The sequence below is a fragment of the Cololabis saira genome, chromosome 4 (genome assembly GCF_033807715.1).
Source record: "Cololabis saira isolate AMF1-May2022 chromosome 4, fColSai1.1, whole genome shotgun sequence".
In the NCBI taxonomy this organism is placed as follows: domain Eukaryota; kingdom Metazoa; phylum Chordata; class Actinopteri; order Beloniformes; family Belonidae; genus Cololabis; species Cololabis saira.
In genome coordinates, this window is record NC_084590.1 from 34,730,216 (window position 1) to 34,748,584 (window position 18,369).

At 41.8% G+C, this 18,369-nt stretch overlaps 1 protein-coding gene across 2 annotated transcripts in view; it reads right to left on the reverse strand.

Moving 5' to 3' along the window:
• Positions 1-2,492: 2,492 nt before the first annotated feature.
• lrfn1 (leucine rich repeat and fibronectin type III domain containing 1) overlaps positions 2,493-18,369 on the reverse strand; it is a 173,287-nt gene continuing 157,410 nt past the window's right edge. For both annotated transcript variants that reach the window (XM_061720390.1, XM_061720392.1), the window contains exons 4-5: positions 6,068-7,463; positions 2,493-4,420 (exon numbers count right to left, since the gene is read on the reverse strand). In XM_061720390.1, the coding sequence (XP_061576374.1) occupies positions 3,523-4,420; positions 6,068-7,443 (2,274 nt within the window). In that variant the 5' untranslated portion in view covers positions 7,444-7,463 and the 3' untranslated portion in view covers positions 2,493-3,522. The remainder of the gene's footprint in view (positions 4,421-6,067; positions 7,464-18,369) is intronic.

Consider the following 18,369-nt stretch of genomic DNA (forward strand, 5'->3'; position numbering starts at 1 on the left):
GTCTGACAAAAATAATTAGCACAGATATTACTTAAAATGTTGTGTGTACTAAACCCTGCTCAGACTGGATTTTTAAAATATTTTTGTAGCATGCATGAAACATTAAATAGGACTAAGTTTAACAGAAACATTGACATCATCAGCAGGTCAAAGAAGCCAGAAGTGCTGATTAAACTCGGATCTACTGCCAGAGTTTCCTAGTTTGTCCAAATTACATTTTTTTGGAGGACAAGGTGAAGTCTCGGCCCCTCCTACCTAAGCAGGTTCGGTGGTGAATAATGGTTGCAGATGGAGCTGGACAGAGACACTGCAGCACATGCCCGGGCCGTGCGCGTCGGTCGTTAACGGGGAGATGGAGGGGGTTCCGCATCCCCAACTTACACCATTTACCCCCTAAAGCTTGCTCGTCCTCTGACTGCGATAATGAACATTTAAATCACGCACGATATGACTCCTATGGATGGGAACTGACTGCGTGTGATGAGGGAAGATGAATGCGTGACCCCGTTCTTGAAACTCAATCTTCTCCGTCACAGCAGATGCAAATAGGAGACGGAGAGGATTGGGAAGCTTCGGCGTGACTTCAGTTTCTCTGCCATATTTCATCTATCAGCTGTCCAGGGATGTATCTCAGCCTGCGTTGAGCAGCTGCAATCAGAGAGACGGGACGTTTTCCCTCATCTACCACATGGCACCTTTGACCCAGCAGCTGGAGAAGATGCGCATCAAGCATGTATTAGTAGCTCACAACATTCAATACCGGTGAACACAGGTTTTATATCTTAAACGTAACATCAAAAATGTCATGTTCAAATTCACTGGAATTTATTATTTACTAATGACGCGGTTAGGATTTTTTTTAATTAGTAATATCTCCATGAAAAATAAATAAAACATATTTTGGCCATAAAATCCAGTAGAAACCTTTGTAAATCTGTTTTTCACAAGTATAAGAAGCTGGAGAATGTTTTATAGGCCAATGACTGATTAAAAGTCGCTGATGCTGTAATTTCTCATCACATATTTGCCATGAAGCCTTAAAGGGACATTCTGGGGATACGCCAGGGCTATTATTAGACTGGGAGGAGCGTAAACCTTCATTAAGGACTAAAACCACATAAGTCAAAGCCGGTTCGAGTGAGAACGGAGTACAAGTTTGCAGCAATATACCACTGGCAATAATGTATGATAAAATAAATAATAAAAAACTACCAAATCTAAAAAAAAGTCTTTCCTCTTGAGTGATAGTGTGGACAAAGTGAGGATGTTTTGTTTGTACAAAAAGTGTATTAAAATTACTGTTTGGATATGCATCGCCATCTGGTTGCCACTTTATTTTCTTTTTTCCAAAAGTACACACAAGAGAAATACCAATGTCGAGCAAACTTCTGTCAATAGACATAAAAGGAGGTGCATTCATGGCTTCTGCTTTTAAAACAATCCTATTTTCTCATGAATGTCCTCCTGGACCAATTTTATGGAAACAGAGGCCTCGAAGTCCTTTTGGATCTATTTTTCTACAGTAGTTTGTGAGACATTCATTCAGGGGTCAATTTGTGAGGACTTTTAACAAGACAGCAGGAACTAGATAAAGAAACAGTCCTTTTGTGCAATAACAAGGTTAAAATTGCTTTGTAGGGACTTTATTTTTCTCAGTCTTTCCAGAAGCTTAACATTGGCTGATTCAACCAAACGTTAACATGCGTGCATATTCTGTTCTCACTAAAACCTGCTTCGAATGATGTTGTTTTTGGAAAGTTTACACTCCCTACCATACAATAATAGACCCAAGGGTTTTTTTTTATGATAAAATGGTAAACTGGAATGTTCCTTTAGCTGAAGGATAAGGAAAATGACAGAGACATTGAAATACAAGTATATCTGCTCAAAACAAACTATTCACTGTTTGTATACAGTGCTGCTTTACATGTATATTAATGAATGAGGCAAAATCTGATTTAATCACGAAGAGCTGAAATGGGAATTGTACATAAACTGGACTAAAGCGGGACACGGTTGGAGCTTTCTATTGACAAGGCTTCTCGGTGCATCCTCAGGGCTGATTTATGGTTCCGCGTTACACCAACGCAGAGCCTACGGCGAAGGGTACGCGGCGACGCGCACCGTACGCCATAGGCCACGCCGTCGATGTAACGCAGAACCATAAATCAGCCTTCACAGCGCTTATTTAAAAGGACGGAGGGGAGCTTTGTCGCCCCCCTGTGGCGAGCACCCGCTCCTGCACCCCTGCACCCCTGCATAACAACAGTAGTCTGGACTGTATTTGCATTCACCACACATCCATCTGGGCTGTCCCTCGTCGTCCCACATACCACTCCACTCTGTCACCGCTGTGATGCTTTCACAGAAGCCTTATAAATAGCAACCGAGGAATCAAATATTTATCACCTCAATTCATGTGTCACTCCCCTGTGGTGGACAGTCATGTAACAGAAGAAAAAAAGACCACCACTGATACGGTTAACCCACACAAAAAAATTTAATATCCCTGCGTGAGGGAATAAATGGTCCAAACTTTGACATACTAAATAGGGCGAGGAGTGATGACACAGGTTTTTAATGTAAAAACTTGCAGCCAACACCCAAATGCGCTGTAAAAAGTCATGTGACATATGACTTACTTACTTACATAGTTAGTACACATACACCAATGTTTTAATATACTTATATATGTCTTTTTTTTTCTTGATCTGTTGTCTTTTATCTAGACCAGCCAGATACAGAACTGATTAATATACAGTCACATCTGGAACAATACCCATTTAACATCATACAGTCCGACTGTCAAACAGGAATCCATGAGGGTTTCTGCATCCATCCTTCCTATACTAACATCAGAAATTGACAAAACTCTTTTTTCTTTTTTGTTGATTATTATTGTATAGACTGGTGGCGATACTTGTCCTCGTATCTCGTGTCTTCTGTGCAAAAGTTTTGTTGTTTTTTTTTGTCTTTTTTTTTTCCTTTATTGAAAGAACCCAAAAATATGGTGGACATAACATGATACCTGGCTGTTCACTTTACAGTTACTGCTCGATGAAGTTTTTTTTCTTCTTTTTTTTGAAACATTTTTTTATTTAACAATTAAACAGTCACATCCAAACATCACACCCCCCTTGGCGTGTCACAGAAAAACAGTAAAAATTAAAAATCCAAAGTAACACTTCCCGTGATCAGAGTGGGAGGCGATGACAGAGAGGAAGGTTTATGACTACATTGAGCAGCATCCTCCATTCGTACATTTTAAGAATAAGGCACTGCTGCATAAAGAAAGGACATGGCCAACCAACCTCTCTGGGAGTATGACGGGGAGGCATGATGAAGGGAGATGGGGCTCCTCTCCAGCAACTCACAGAACTCTAGCATGTATAAGTAGATGTGCTTGTTTTCAGCGTCTGCTGCGCGCAGGAACTTTGTGTTATATGGCATGTAGACGTTTGTGTTTTTACATATGAATGTTTTTTCGAGTAGCTGAGCCGTTTCTTGGCTTCGTCGCGTTCCTCAGACTGTGCTCTCGAGCATCCACTCAGTGCTGCTGAAAGTAACTCTCCTGTTGGCGAGCGGTGAAGACTCCACGTCGAGCTGGTTGGTGGACTTGTGCCACCTTGTCCTCGCTCTGCGTGGGTAACTATGACTCTGAAATATGGAGTAATCCCCACCATCAAAAGAGAATCGGTGCCTAGTTCGTGCCAGCTCGTTTGGAAGCAGCCCCACGTTGGCGAGGGCGCTTTTTTTGTCCTTCAGCCGGGGAGCCTCCTTGGTGCCGGCGTTGGGACCTATAAGACACAGCGACATGGTGGAGCCCGTCAGGCTGCTGTCCGTCTGCGTGTCTTCAGACGGCGGGCCGGAGCGCTGTACGTCCATGCTGGCTCTTCTCTTCATCTTGTCTATGTTTGGAGAAAGCTCCACCTCCAGGATGGCAGTGGTGGATGCTGGGTCCTCCTTCTTCTCGTGATCCACCCTGAGCACCAGCGCCATGCACTCTCGGGGCGCCTGAGCTTCACACTGGCCGTCGTCGGACAGCTGCTTGGAGGCGGAGCGCTGGAGCCGCTGCTGGCTGCCGTTGGTCTGCGAGTGCATGCCGGCGCTGACCTTAGACCTGCTCTCCACGGGGCCGCTGTAGGCCTTGTAGCGGATCATCAGGATGATGATGAACACTAGCACCGAAGCGACGATAATGCCGCCGATGATGATTATCATGGTGCCTCCCAGGAACTGGCTGTGCATGAATCGACACTGGCTGACCTCGTGGGCCGTGTGGAACTGCACGCAGCCGACCACGCGAGTGGCCGTCAGTGACGTGATGCCGTCATCGTAAACCGCCAGCACGCACAGCTCGTACTCCCGTCCTGCAGCCAGGTCATTGATTAAGAAGTTCTTGCTGGTAGATGGGATCATTCTGCAGAGCAGAAAAAAGATGATTAACAGTGGAGATGAAGAGGTCTGATAATGAGATTCACAGCACCCACATATACTCATTTGCATAAGGTGCGGTAAATCACATAAAGGTGTCTGTTCAACAAAGAAAAAAAGGCAACAAGACTATTGCAGAATTAAATATCAGCAGTTCTGCCAGCCATTTAAAAGAAGATGTAAAACCATAAAGCAGCTTGGAGATGCCCATGTTTGATTTTGCAGATAAAGTAAGAACAAACAAGGCAGAGAAATCTTAGCATCTCGAGACGAGGCTTCGTACACCACGACTGCAGGCTGCAGGACAAGTGATGCACGTTGCGGCGACAGTTTTTTGATGTGTGATTTCCTGAGGGCATAGTTTGTCTGCTACAGCACGATTAAACAGGCAGGAGAGAGGCATTGTCTTCAGGTCAACATCTGTGTTAATAAAATTAGAAGCTTGTTCCTTCTCCCTTAAGGGAGACTTTGATAGTTATTATTTGTAGGTAATAATGTACAACCTAAAGACAAAACAACACTCAGCTCCACGCTGAAACAGAATGGGAAAATTATACAGGAGAGATGCTCATTATATCTGATAAAAACAATGGGACAAAAAAGAGAGAGAATGTAGTGAAATATACTTAATTTGTGTCAAATATTTCATTAAAGCACATGAAACGTATTTCTCTGTTGTCAAAAGAGCTTCATTTGGTAGCATTTACATGCCCTACTTTTAAGAGCGGGCTCACTGCACATAAACAAAAGCCTTTTTAAACTGTCACTAATGGTTTCTTATTTGATTTTTGACAAATGCGACACATTCAATTGCAAGCAATGTTCCTACACAATGAGAACGTATTTATATGCGTGTAGTATATAGCAACCAAGAAATTATGAAAATATGATAATACACCACTGTTCGGGAGTCCTTCTGCACAAATCCATAGTTTTTCTGTTGTGATTTAAATCATATTTTCATGTAAGCGCCAACTCTAGTGAAAACAGACGTACCCGTAGATGTACCTGAGGGGCGTACCTGGGTACGTTCTTTGTTTTTTATTTCCCTAAATACAAGCCATCAGTGATTTTTATAGTGCGGTGATGCGACTTATAACTTATAACAAGCGAACGATCTGAATCTTCCTGCACTGTTACCAACAAAGCCGAGCCACTAGACAGCTTCTAATTAATGCAGCCAATTAATCCCGACACTTGCTAATGATACAAACAGTTACATGCAGTGGAAATAGTTGGACCTCATGTTAATGCTGTTGTCATACACTAGAGTGTAATGATGCTGACAAGAACATCTATTCCTTAAGGGTGCTGAACTTTGCAACCACTTTAGCTGCTTGCAACAACCAACTCAAGTGTCAAGATAGATTGCTAAAAAAGTGAATTTCTTAACTATACCGTGCAGTTTGATCCTGATGCCACCTCCCGATTCTTTACCCCGGCTACTCTGTAGGAGTTCTGCTAATTTGCTAGCATACTTAATCATTTTTGCAACTGTGGGATTCGTCAGTGTGCAGAAATGGGCCGCTGCACCGAGGAGCAGATGGTGACTCCAGATGTCTTACCGTTCCCCGCGTTGCTGCCGCACCGCCCGTCTCCCCCCACCATCCATCTCACCTCCGCCGTGACTTACCTGTACACTAAAGTGTCATCCGCTGTGCTGTTGTACTGGATCTGGTACATGCGGATGCCGGGGATGTGGCGCTCCGACGGCCAGCGGATCACGGCGGAGGACGAGGTCAGCTCCGCCACCATCACCCTCCTGTCCTGCTTGTCGTAACCTTTGGTGTCATTGCCGGATTTGGAGGAGGTGGTGATGTCGGAGAGGCCGGGGTCCTCCCGCATGTGGCCCGTGTTGTTGACAAACAAGGGCAAGGGGATCATGTTGATCTCCACGGCAGCTGTGGCGATGCCCGCGGCGTTGGACGCCACGCAGTTAAATGCGCCGCTGTCCCTCAGCGTGGTGATGAGAATATCAAGGGTGCCGTTATCGTACAGGATGGTGCGGGAGTTGTTATGGACCAGCTTCCCGTCCGGGGACCGCCAGTGGATATCTGGGTCGGGATCACCCACCGCTTTGCATTTAAGAGTCACGCCCTGCCCCTCCATCACGTAAGACTTGGCGGCGCTGTGTTTGGTGATCAGCGGCGGCTCGCAGATGAACTCCTCCTCTTGGATGGACCAGAAGTATTTGTCCATGAGGTGTTCTGGTGAGGCACAGGTCTCCAAATCATCCTCTCTAGTCAGCCTGCGCAGCCACAGCAGCTCACAGTTGCAGTGAAGAGGGTTCCCCCCGAAGCTGACCGCCAGAGTGGACGAGCCGGAGTCCTTGGTCTCCGACAGCACCTGAGCGTGCTGGAACAGGCTGTCCGGCGGCAGCTTCTGCAGCCGGTTAGACGTCATGTCCAGGCGCACCAGCTTCGTCAGCAACGTAAAGGTCCCCGCCCCAATGTGGTCTATCAGGTTGTGGTCGAGGGTGAGCGTGTTAATGTTGGTCATTCTGGCTATAGCGTCCCACGGGAGGGTGCGCAGGTTGTTACTGGAAAGATCCAAGTCCTCGATTGTGGAAACAAACTCATCGAAGGAGGTCTGAGCCACCAGATGGATCTGGTTGTTTCCCAGGATGAGGTGCCGTAGGTTGATGAGGCCTTTAAAGTGGTCACTTTTTATAGAAGTGAGGCGGTTCCCGTCCATGTGGAGCGCCCGGAGGGAGCGCAGGCCGAGGAAAGCGTGGGGGACGATCTGGCTGATGGTGTTGCGGGACAGGGTGAGGTGGACCAAACTGGTCATGTTGAAAAAGTCCTTCCTGCGGATGATTGTGATGAAGTTATCGGTGAGCCGCAGCTCGACAGTCTTGCGGTCGATCGTGGGCGGCACGAACAACAAGCCGGTCTTAGCGCAGAGCAGCGTCAGAGTCGGGGAGAGGTGCTGGCAGATGCAGCGGCCGGGGCAGCTGTAGCCCTTCACCAGAGCCGCACACAGCAGCGTGCACAGAACCAGCCGCTCCATTGTTGATGACTTTCCAGGTCCTGCGTGTGACACGGAGAGACGACAGAAAGAGAGTGTGAGTCAAAAGAAAAAGCAAGAGAAAGGGAATTTGAATTAATAAATAGAATCGTAGTTTTTTTTATGGGAGCCTGTTGTAAACATCTGGAGCCCGAACAAGATTGCTGAGACTTCCAGCGAGGCATCAATCACAGAATGAAATGGAGCTGTGGTGATATAATGGCACCCGGGATGATGAAAGGCTGCAGCAAGCACTCTAAGAAGTCCATGTCTCAGCAGCATTTTAATGGCAAAAGCATGTTTTACTTTTGTGCCATCACAACTGGATCATGTAATAGCTTGAACGATCACAGTGCAGTTTTCTCAGATTAGGCAACAATTCCATGCACCTTTTGTATCTTATAAAAATAAGCTCGTGGGTTATTCTTTCCCCGAATTTCACATCAGGGCTGAGAATTAAAGCCTCTAAAGGGCACTTGTCAAACAGAGCTTGAGGATTTTTATAACCTTTTCATGCTGTGCTTGTGCTCCTGTGATGAACTGCAGCATTAGATAGAAACCTGTCATGTAAATCACAACAGAAGAAAGAAAAGGTGAAAAAACTCAGGTTTGTTTTCAGTCAAACCAGTGGAGGCATTATTAGATGATTCTTGGGTTCTGAGGATGTTCTGAACCCCTGATTCCCATTTAGAGGTATTGATTTCAGCTTCTGAAAGAACACGCCTGTGGTGACAGGGGGAAAAAGTGATCCTTGGATGTGATAACTATAAAAGACCCCAGCGGAACATAAACAGCAATGTGCTGATGCCATACTGCTAGTTTTTGGAGCCTCTTTGGCATCCGTCTCAACTGTTAATGCCTCAAGCTTTACTGCTCATATGAGAGCCTGTTAAAGCTGAAAAGAAATGACAACTCACTTTTCACCTCTAGGTTTAGACATTGACGCAGAGGTTGCTGCACTCCAACGCCATTCAATTCCACAAGGTGACTCTTTTCTGCTTTGCCAGATCCAAAATATCAATAAGCAATGTCTCTTTTTGCTGCGGTCCATCAGGATTTTTTGAGTCTATGCTGTGCAACATAAACGGTAACTCTTTTTCAGAATTTGCGATACTTTATCCAGCTGTTGTCCTTCACACCCACCACTGATTTTGACGTAAAGGCTCGAAATTAATTCTGATTAAAAAATTACTGTGGTGACATTTATATCACATTTTTTAATTTAATATGATGAATTTCATTAAAAAAAAAAAAAAAAAAAAAATCAGTATGAGCCAGGTCTTTTCCTCCACCTTTCAACATTTATTCATTTAATGTTTTTCATAAAGACTATTTTTACTCACCCCTTAAAATGAATGAGCCTGCTACATTAGTAGATGTGCATGTTGGTACTTCTGAGAGAGCTGCAGGAGAGTCTGTGAGTGCACTTCTGTCATCTTACATCAACCCAGAGCCCATTTGTCAAGCCGACATTGTAAATTCCCAGTTTGTCCTCCGTTTCACACTCTGATAGACACACGCACACAGACTTTTGTCAGGCTGCTGCCTCACAGACAACAGGTTGTCTTATTAACCATGAAACATCATTGTCCAATCAGAGCCCTCATTAAAATCTGGGTTTGTATGATGTCATTAACCGAAGGCAATGAAACAGCTAGAAGCACAGGCTTAAAACAGTAGGGAGGGAGGGTTTTAATCAACGACCGCTGATCAAATTTAGTCAACACCAACAGCAATGATTCTGCTCTAAACTACATTTCTCTCGACCATTAGACCATACAGAGACAATGAACGCCGTCTTGGTTTTCGGTTGAACGTGAGTTGCCTACTTTCATCTGCAGGCTGAGCTGCAACCTAAAAACCCCACATTGATCTTATGCATGTACAACGTGCATGCATAAGTTATTATTTCTTATGATGTATCGCACATATTTCGAGGTCAAAGCATTACTTGTGCAGAAACACACAGCAGGTGGTAGTTTGTGTGAGAAAATGTACAAGTCACCCCCAGGGGTGAATTTAGTTCTTTATTTATTTTAACAGTGATTCTCTTTTGTTGTCTGCAGAGACTGACTGTTTTGTCTAAACAAATCGTGTGATTTTTTAGAAGTCACTGGGAAAAGTGCACGACTCTGTGTGGAATCAGAATGGAGGTAGCTTCTGTGGATCCGTTACAAGAGCTCGACGAGCTCGTCTGTTAAATACAATAGCAACCTTGCTGGGTTGTTTTAGTATTCAGATGTTAACTAGGACACAAAGCTCATGGTTTCTCAGAGGACCGTCTATGCCAGAGCACTTCCTGCCACACCGTCGAGGATACTCTATTGATCTTTTAGTATCTCAGGGAGGAGGAAAACTTTGTTGCCACGGTAACTCTGGTGTAGAATGTAGGTCTTTGAATTGCATTAAAAAGAAGTTGGCCTTCGTGAAAAGTGAGCCGTCAATCTTAATGGGACCAATTGAAGGTAGTAGCTGATGTGAATAGATGTATGCATGACCAAATAAATTAAATGAAAAGGGCACCTCCACCTCACATTTTTATGGGTCAATATTAGTGCCGGCCACTGAATCAATATCTAGACAACTGGGAAGAGCGAAAAGTGAATAGAAATTAGATTTTCTTTTTACTGTAACTCATAACCTTTCACATGGGATTACTTTGATATATTACTACTGTGCTTGCATTCACAGTCTGTCCTACTCAAGAGCTGCAACAAACAACAACTCAGAAAAAAGGGTGAAAAATTCAAATAAAAATCAGTGACTCATACATTTACTACAATGACTTATTTGTTTGCATAGAGTATGGATTTCGTGTTTTATCACATAAACTTAATTTCATACGTAAATGTTCGGGCTGTATCGATAATTCGGTAGAAAAGCAGTTTCCATGAAAGCCCGAGTCTTTGAGGATCAAAGATGGGCAAAGGAGCTAACTTTCTCCCCGAAAAAAAGAAAAAAAAGAATAATCAAAATCCCTGTAATATTTAAAAACATGTTTCTTTTAAAAAGATCAGAAGGGATTTATATATTTCTCTTTCTAGCGTGCAAAAATCATTAAATGATTGAAGTAACCTGGAGGAACTTCAGTGTTTAAAGGGTAAGAGCTTGAGCTGAAGCTAAACACCTGTGAAAAAAAACACTTTTTTAAATCACACTCAATATCACTAGGTGATATTTCTTTTCGGATACGTTTAAATCAAGCACTACAATTGAAAACTATATTCTGAAAGGTCTCTTTAAATGTAACTGTATAGGAAACTTAGGCTATTACTGGGTAATAGTGTTATGTTAACCTTGCGCCGAGGTCTCTGGAAGAGATACTGACAGCAATAACCACAGTAGAGACAAGTAACGTTCAGACCAATAAGTACTACAGATATCCTTTTTTTGTAATAAATGAGGATTATGAGCTGAAGTCAAAAATAAACAGAAACATCCAAACTGTTATCAGTGACAAGTCTAAAAGCCGGGCTTGTATCGGTGCGTCGGCTATGGTCATTTACACATCGGTGATTGCAGCGTTAGAGCAGAAAACTATATGGAGATGTTAGAGCTCCCTTCAAGATCACAAATTTTCCATGTATATCCATGCAATTCTCATCGAGACAATGCAAAGCGTATTGTGCATAAAATGCAAAGACAAAGAAGAGTACTGGCACTTGGCTGACCTGCATGCAATCCTGAAAACTTAGAGCCTTTGTGGAGAATTTGGAAATGCAACATTACCCCCCCACTGTTGCACACTCTGATGCATTTGCAACAAGGATGGGAAAAATCCAACTACCAAATAAAATGCTTCATCGCCTGCTATATGTGCCAGAATGCTCTTTTACAGTTGTGAAGGACAGCCAAGTCAAGGCAAGTTAAGTTTATTTATAAAGCACTTTGAAAACAACAACAGCTCACTAAAGTGCTGGACAAGAGACAGGAAAACAAAAACAAAACAGGACAACATAAAAAATAAAACACATAAATAAAATAAAATAATCATGGTTAGTTAAATGCTAGTGAATAAAAATGAGTTTTAAGATGAGATTTAAAAACAGCCATAGAAGGAGCCAGGCGTATGTGTAAAGATTTAAAAACAAATAAAATAATTTTTAAATTGATCCTTTAAAGGACAGGTAGCCAATGACTGCGTTTACATGCAGTCAATAACCCTTTTAAAACCCGAATATTAGCAATAACCCGGTTTAGCACGGCCATGTAAACACCAATAACCCCTTTGAATAACCCGAATTTGCTCATATTCGTTTTTTTAAAAACCTGAATACGACCCCTGTGTTACTCCTTTTAAAACCCGAATATTCGGTCATGTAAACGCCAAAAGGAATATCCCGATCAAACAGAACATTAATTTGTTTTCTGCGCATGCTCTGTTCGCAAGGAATCTTGGGCTGCGTCCGAAAACACACCCTAATGAGTATGCAAAATGAGTGTGCGAGATTTTTTAGTGCGTCCGAAACATTAGAATGTAGTCAATAGTATGCTCTATCCATACTCATTCCGGAGACATTTTTTAGTGTGGATTGATGGACACTAGCTGAGCAGAAACTTCCCACAATGAAATGCAGCGGCGTTTGGTTGCTAAGTGATACGTATATGTCATAAGTATAATATTAAGTTGTAGCAGGGCGAGTGCTGCGGGGGCCCGACCGACAGGACAGAGAGGACACGGAGTTTCAGTGCACAACCTGGTTTATTCTCAACACACCAACACACGTGCTTCAGCTTCAGCTCCTTCACAGCAGACGAGACCTCTTGCTGCTGTGCAGCCATACCTTATGAAGGCAGGCAGGGTGGAGAGGTTGATTGGGCCCACCTGTGCCCTAATCAACCTGAGTGGCTGCTCCTCCACCCTGCCACATAAGTATAATAATATTATTATATAATATTAATATTATAATATTCGTATTTAATAATATTATATAATGTCATCTTGTTTTGGCAAGAATAAACGGGAAAGAGCGGAGTGGACCGCTGCTACCGCTGCTACCGCTGCTACCGCTGCTACCGCTGCTACCGCTGCTACCGCTGCTACCGCTGCTACCGCTGCTACCGCTGCTACCGCTGCTACCGCTGCTACCGCTGCTACCGCTGCTACCGCTGCTACCGCTGCTACCGCTGCTGTGACAGGTTGCCATGGTAACACCCCCCTCCCTACGGCAGGAAGTGCCGTGTGCGCTCTTAATAGTACGTCCGAATTAATGCACACTACTGATATTTACTCAAAAGTGTGCCAAATTTAAGTATACTTTTTAGTATATACTTTTTAGTATGGCATTTCGGACGCACCGATAGTCTTTTGAGTCCAGGACGTAGTTCTAAACATGGAGAAACGCAAGACCACGCCACACTTTTGGAGTGAGGAGGAGACTAATAATTTTATAAATGTAATCAAGGATATGAACATTTCTGCATTTGTAGACGGTAGAAAGTACCGGGTTAGCGAGATTTACAAGAAGGTGAGTGAAAAGTTGCGCGAAGCAGCATTTGTTTTGAATTTGGATACAGGAAGAAGAAGCGGAAATGACAGGAATTGCGCCATGATGTTCTCCGTGCATCGCTGGTTTGATCCAGATATCCCAAATGATTAATTACCATGTAAATGGAATATTCCGAATGTTTCAGTAACCGGAATATTAGCAATAACCCCAATTTTGACTGCATGTAAACGTAGTCACTGAAGATCTGCGAGCACAGGTGTAATTTTATGGAGTGTATAACTTTCTCAAAGGTTTTGAAAGATAAAAAGGGTTTAACATTGGACAAAAGCCTCAACTGGAAGAAACTAGAAACAGAAGGGCAACATTTCAAGGTAAAAGCATAACTGATATGCAAAAAAGGATTTGCATTGACAAATTAAATAAAATACTAAAAACAACAAAATATTATCTTGGGTTCATACTGTGCAATGAAATCAGAATTTTAAAATCAGAATTAAAATAAATGGCATTGAGAAAAAAAACCCAGCTGCCTCTTTAATTATGTTATTTTCTCCCAGCCAGGGCACAGAGATGTTCCTCAATCTATCGTTCTGCAGCATCATACTACTTTTTTTGCTTCCTAGATGGGATCAGGGTGTGTGTCTATTAGCACCATTTAGGCTCCGCTCAGACATATGATCTCTCTGGTATCCCTGATGTTCAACAGGTGGATACTGATGTCCTCAGACTGTTACATTAGCAGGTAAAACCATTTCACCCAATCATAAGCACACAGAGTTGTGAAAAACAAAAATAATCAAATCTTAAATTTCATTAAAATTCAATTAAAATTCAGCTAGTGGTAAAAACTAATAAGCTAATAAATAAACAGACTTTTTAGGCTGGTGTATCCAAATGAAGTTAAAGTAGTGTAAATATTGGAATGGTTACATTTGGGAATTATTGGTAAGTTAGTGTGAAAGTTAAATCCACAATAAATTCAACTCATTAAAATATGTGTATTTTTCTTTTTGAGGCCCCACTAGGAAAGATTTACACGTTTTGGAACTGTAATGCTAAAAAAAAACAAATTTTCTTCCCTAAAACTGTACATTTCTGCAACACGTTCACCCTGTCTGAAACACTGGACTGTAGCTCCTGCCTCTTTAAGGCCTTCCACCTGACAGGCCCAGTCTGCTCTGATTAGTCAAAAATGGTGGAGAGCAAAACAGCTGCTCATTCTTTCTTTGAGGTGTGCCAAACTAGCCGCTAGGCAGGCATTATGCAAATATGATTCATGCTAATGCTAAGCAAGGGAAGAAAAGCCTGGACTACAAACGAGGCATTTCAGGCAGTTTGGGAGCAATGGAACAGAATAAGTCCCTTTGGTGCAGACCTTGAGCGTTGTAACTGCAGACCTTTTATCTATGTACACAAAAAGATATACAACACATTAAGGGAAAAGGGAAATCTAAGAGCATATGATGCTTATTTAAGAGAGAAGAGTATGAACTATTTCTCCAAATGATATCTGAAACACATAGGAGCTAAAAATGATAAAATCTGTTTTATAATTTTGAACAAGATCCCAGGATTTAGATGTTAAAGTTCCAATTTACAACATTTAAACTTGAATACAGCAGCAAACATCTACTTTCTATGTGAAGTTATAGTGGTATCTTTTAGAGCATATAGCTTCTCTCCTTCTTGTGGCATGTATCTCACCCTCATAAGCTCTCTGTTGTTCGTTCAAGTGCACAGACGTGTGCGTGCATGCATGTTTTCAGAGTTTGAGCTTTTCCTCCTTTGAGTGATGCACCTTCTTCACTGAAAAAGACTCCCACAAGGAGATGGAAAGACATAATCTGAGTCCAAAGTTACCTGTTTTCTCAGAGATAGATTTAAGAGCTGTTTGGAAGGATAAATCTTATGCTGCTGTTTAGGTTTCGCCTGCTTTCGTGTTGCTCTGACTTGCTGGTACTCAAGTGCAGCAAACAGCGGGTTACTTAAGTTGTATTTTCCCACTTTTATTAGCTAGTTAGGGTTGACCGCGTTCATCATCTGCAGGAGCCAAATTATGTCAATTTACAGGTGTCTACCTAACACATAATCACTATTCCGAAGCAAATTTTCTCGTACTAAATTTTCTTTGCGTTAGAAGCAAGTGTGAGAAGGAAATATTGCTGTTTTTTTTTTTAAATATTCCCTGAGTTACTGATGCACAGCACATCAATACTGAGCATCGACTAATACAAGGCTCTGATGGCTTCTGTTTCCCCTCGGTAATACAGCTTAAAATGCAGATCAGAGTTTGTAAATAAAATTCAGGACAACATAAAAGCACTCTCTATGGACGGTAGCAATTTATGCCTCATCTGTATTAGTGGTGTATTTGAGTGGGTGGAATAACAAGCATATGCACAATAACATGTTTTAAAAGCATTAGGTTGTGTGAGAAAAACAATCCCCTTTGTTCACGATGGCGATGCTCATGTGGATTACATCAGGAAAAAATAAGCATAATTAATCAGTGATTCAATTCTTAGAAACTGCTTTGATAGTTTAGCATTTTATCTCATCTTTTTCTGTGATTGCATAGTTTGTAGTGGCACTTGTTGAAGGATGGGTTTGTGTCAGCACATATCAGAGGAGCCAATATGGGCCAATATAAGAGCTTATCAGTCACTCTCTTCCATAGGTGCTCTAGGTACTGGTGATAATAGAAAATTACGTTACAAATGTTTCTAGTGCAGGGGAAGCAGAAAGACTGCAACAAATAGTGTTTGAAATATATCCGGAATATATTTCACTTCTGAGTGGGAAGAACGGACAACCAAAAGCCAATATGTAAATGGCGTCACTGACTGTTGTGAAGGAAAGAAATAAACACACAATTCCATTGCTGGGTTTCAGATGGTAACTTTTTAGTGCCGGATCCTTTTAACCTCAGGTCTCACCGGGTGGAAGTTTGCCTAAAAGATATGAGCTTCTGTGAGATTCACACAGCTAACTTCTTGTTTAAAAATGCATTTCTCACCATCTCTTGGACCATGTCCATTTACACACGGCCGAGCGAGCTGGCTGGAAGTCAGAAACAAGAACGGCATAAAGAATTCAGTAAATTTTCAAAATAAAAATTCATTGGATTTGAACAGGACTTTGATTGGCACATCAAGGTTGCATTAACCCCTGTAGACTCTGGGTAAAGAAGTCTGAGGGTTTTAAAAGTAATTTGAACCACATTCAAGGACAGGTTTGATTTGAAGTTAAAAAGCATGTTTTATTTAACACCTCTTATTCTACTTGTACTACTATATGTACAATCCTCAAAAGGAAGATATATGTAAGATAAGATATATTAGTTAGAACCAGGACACACGGGGAGGCGGCATTCAGTTTTTATGGTCCCCGATTGTGGAACAGCCTCCCGGAGAACCTCAGGGCCGCAGAGACTGTTGATGTTTTTAAAAAGAGGCTCAAGACCCATCTCTTTAATCAGGCTTTTAACTGACTCATTTACATTTTTTATGCTCACCCTTATTTTTATTGGATCTTACTGCTCGGTTTTATATTTAGTTTATCCTTTTTTTTTTTTTTTTATCATAATTTATTTTCATTGTTTTATCTTAATGTTTTATCTAAATATTTTAGTAGTTATTTATGGTCTATTTTATACATTTTACTGTCTTATTCCTTTAGTTTTTAATGTCTTTCTTTTTAGACATACTTTTAGGATTTTACGTTATGTTATACTTTTTAAACTCTATTAGTGTATCTTATCCTGCTTTCTTGCAGCTTTTAGCATTAATACATTTTATGTTTATGTTTTATGAAAAGCACTTTGTGTTACATCTTTTGTATGAAAGGTGCTTTACAAATAAAGTTTGATTTGATTTGATATATTGTAAGATATATGTCTTTCAACGAGCAAATCTGTTGTGATGTCAAAACCTTCAGGTAAACACGTAATCTCACAAATCCAGTAAAGCAAGCGTTGCTCATATGCATGCTGCTTGTGTACGAACCTGAGGACTGAGAAAAACAGCATTCCCACTTCTGGTGAGCTCTGAGTTAGCAGAGCAGAGCAAGCGGTCTCTTCTGGAACATTTCGAAGCCGTAGAGCTTCTGTAGGGACCGCTGTCATTGACTCCGCTGGCCGCAATTCCCAGAGCCGGGCGAGCCGTATCGCTTCCACAGCTCTTCTGGGCTCGGTGGGACTCAGGCATCACAGATAGATCACATTGAGCACTTTTTTCCACATAAATCAGGTTAAGAATCAGGCTTAACTCTTTTTTATCTGTGATCCTAAACTCAGATTTCCATCCACCCATTGTCTACATGAACTTCTTCCTGTTCAGAGAACAGAATCACCAGTCTTAAGATGCATTGTTTTTGGACTGTGGAAGGAATCCAGAGCACATGAAAAAACCCCACACAGATATAGAGAGAAAACATGAAAACGTCTCAAAGAGAGATCCCAGATGAGTTTCTAACCAGGAATCTTGCCCGCCGAAGAAAAAAAAACCCAACAAAAAACAAAAGGCACACAAGGCATGAGCATGTGAGTATATTAAAACTCACAGCTACCGAGGCACATACACAAGAGAATACATGCATAATAATGAGTGTTCACATCTATGCACACACAGGAAAACATGCTATACAACAACAACAAAGTGAGTTATCAAAAAGCTGGAATAAAGAAGAATAAATTCCCCACGCATGTTCCATTTTCAGCTCAGACTAGTGCTGAAGGACACGCGTGTGAAGAAGCGATCAACTCTGCTGCCTTCTAAAAAATGCACTTAACCGTTATCGGAGCCACAACAGGGAGGAAAAAAAAAAAACAGGTATATTCTTAAGATACTCAGCTACTCACTTAAATGAATAAAAAATAAGATCTCTCAGGGTGTCATAAAGAACGCAGCAGGAATCAAATGAAAGGTAAAACTTGCCATCTTAAACATCTTGTCTTATTTATGACCCTTTCTGCAGCTCCTTTCTGCTGCTGCCTTCCAAATGCACTGCATCCACTGATACGCATTAAGCCATCAAGACAAGCAGCTGTGGGGATCATGTTGCATCTTTTAAACTCTGAATAATTCCCAGCAGTCCATGAACTTAGCTGTCAATCTGTTTATGTGGGCATTCATAGGAAGAAGAGTTGACTTTTTCACCCACTTAGTTGCAAACAGACAGCATGGGCCAGTGATCACGTAAATCAAGTTTTACGAAAGTGAAATGCACAGATCAAGACGATAAACTTTGAGCACTGTCGGCTCTGACATTTGCATGTAGAAATGCACTTTTATCCACTGAAGATGAAATATGGCTTACTTGATGTCTTCAGTAAATGATCTGCACTTATCTAGAACCTTTTCAAGCTTGCCTCGATGTGTTCTCAGGCCAACTTTACTAAAAACGTCTACTTGGGCTTTTTAGTCAATCTTAAAAACTAAAAAAAGACTAAAATAAATAAATAAAAAGTCATTTAGGAGGA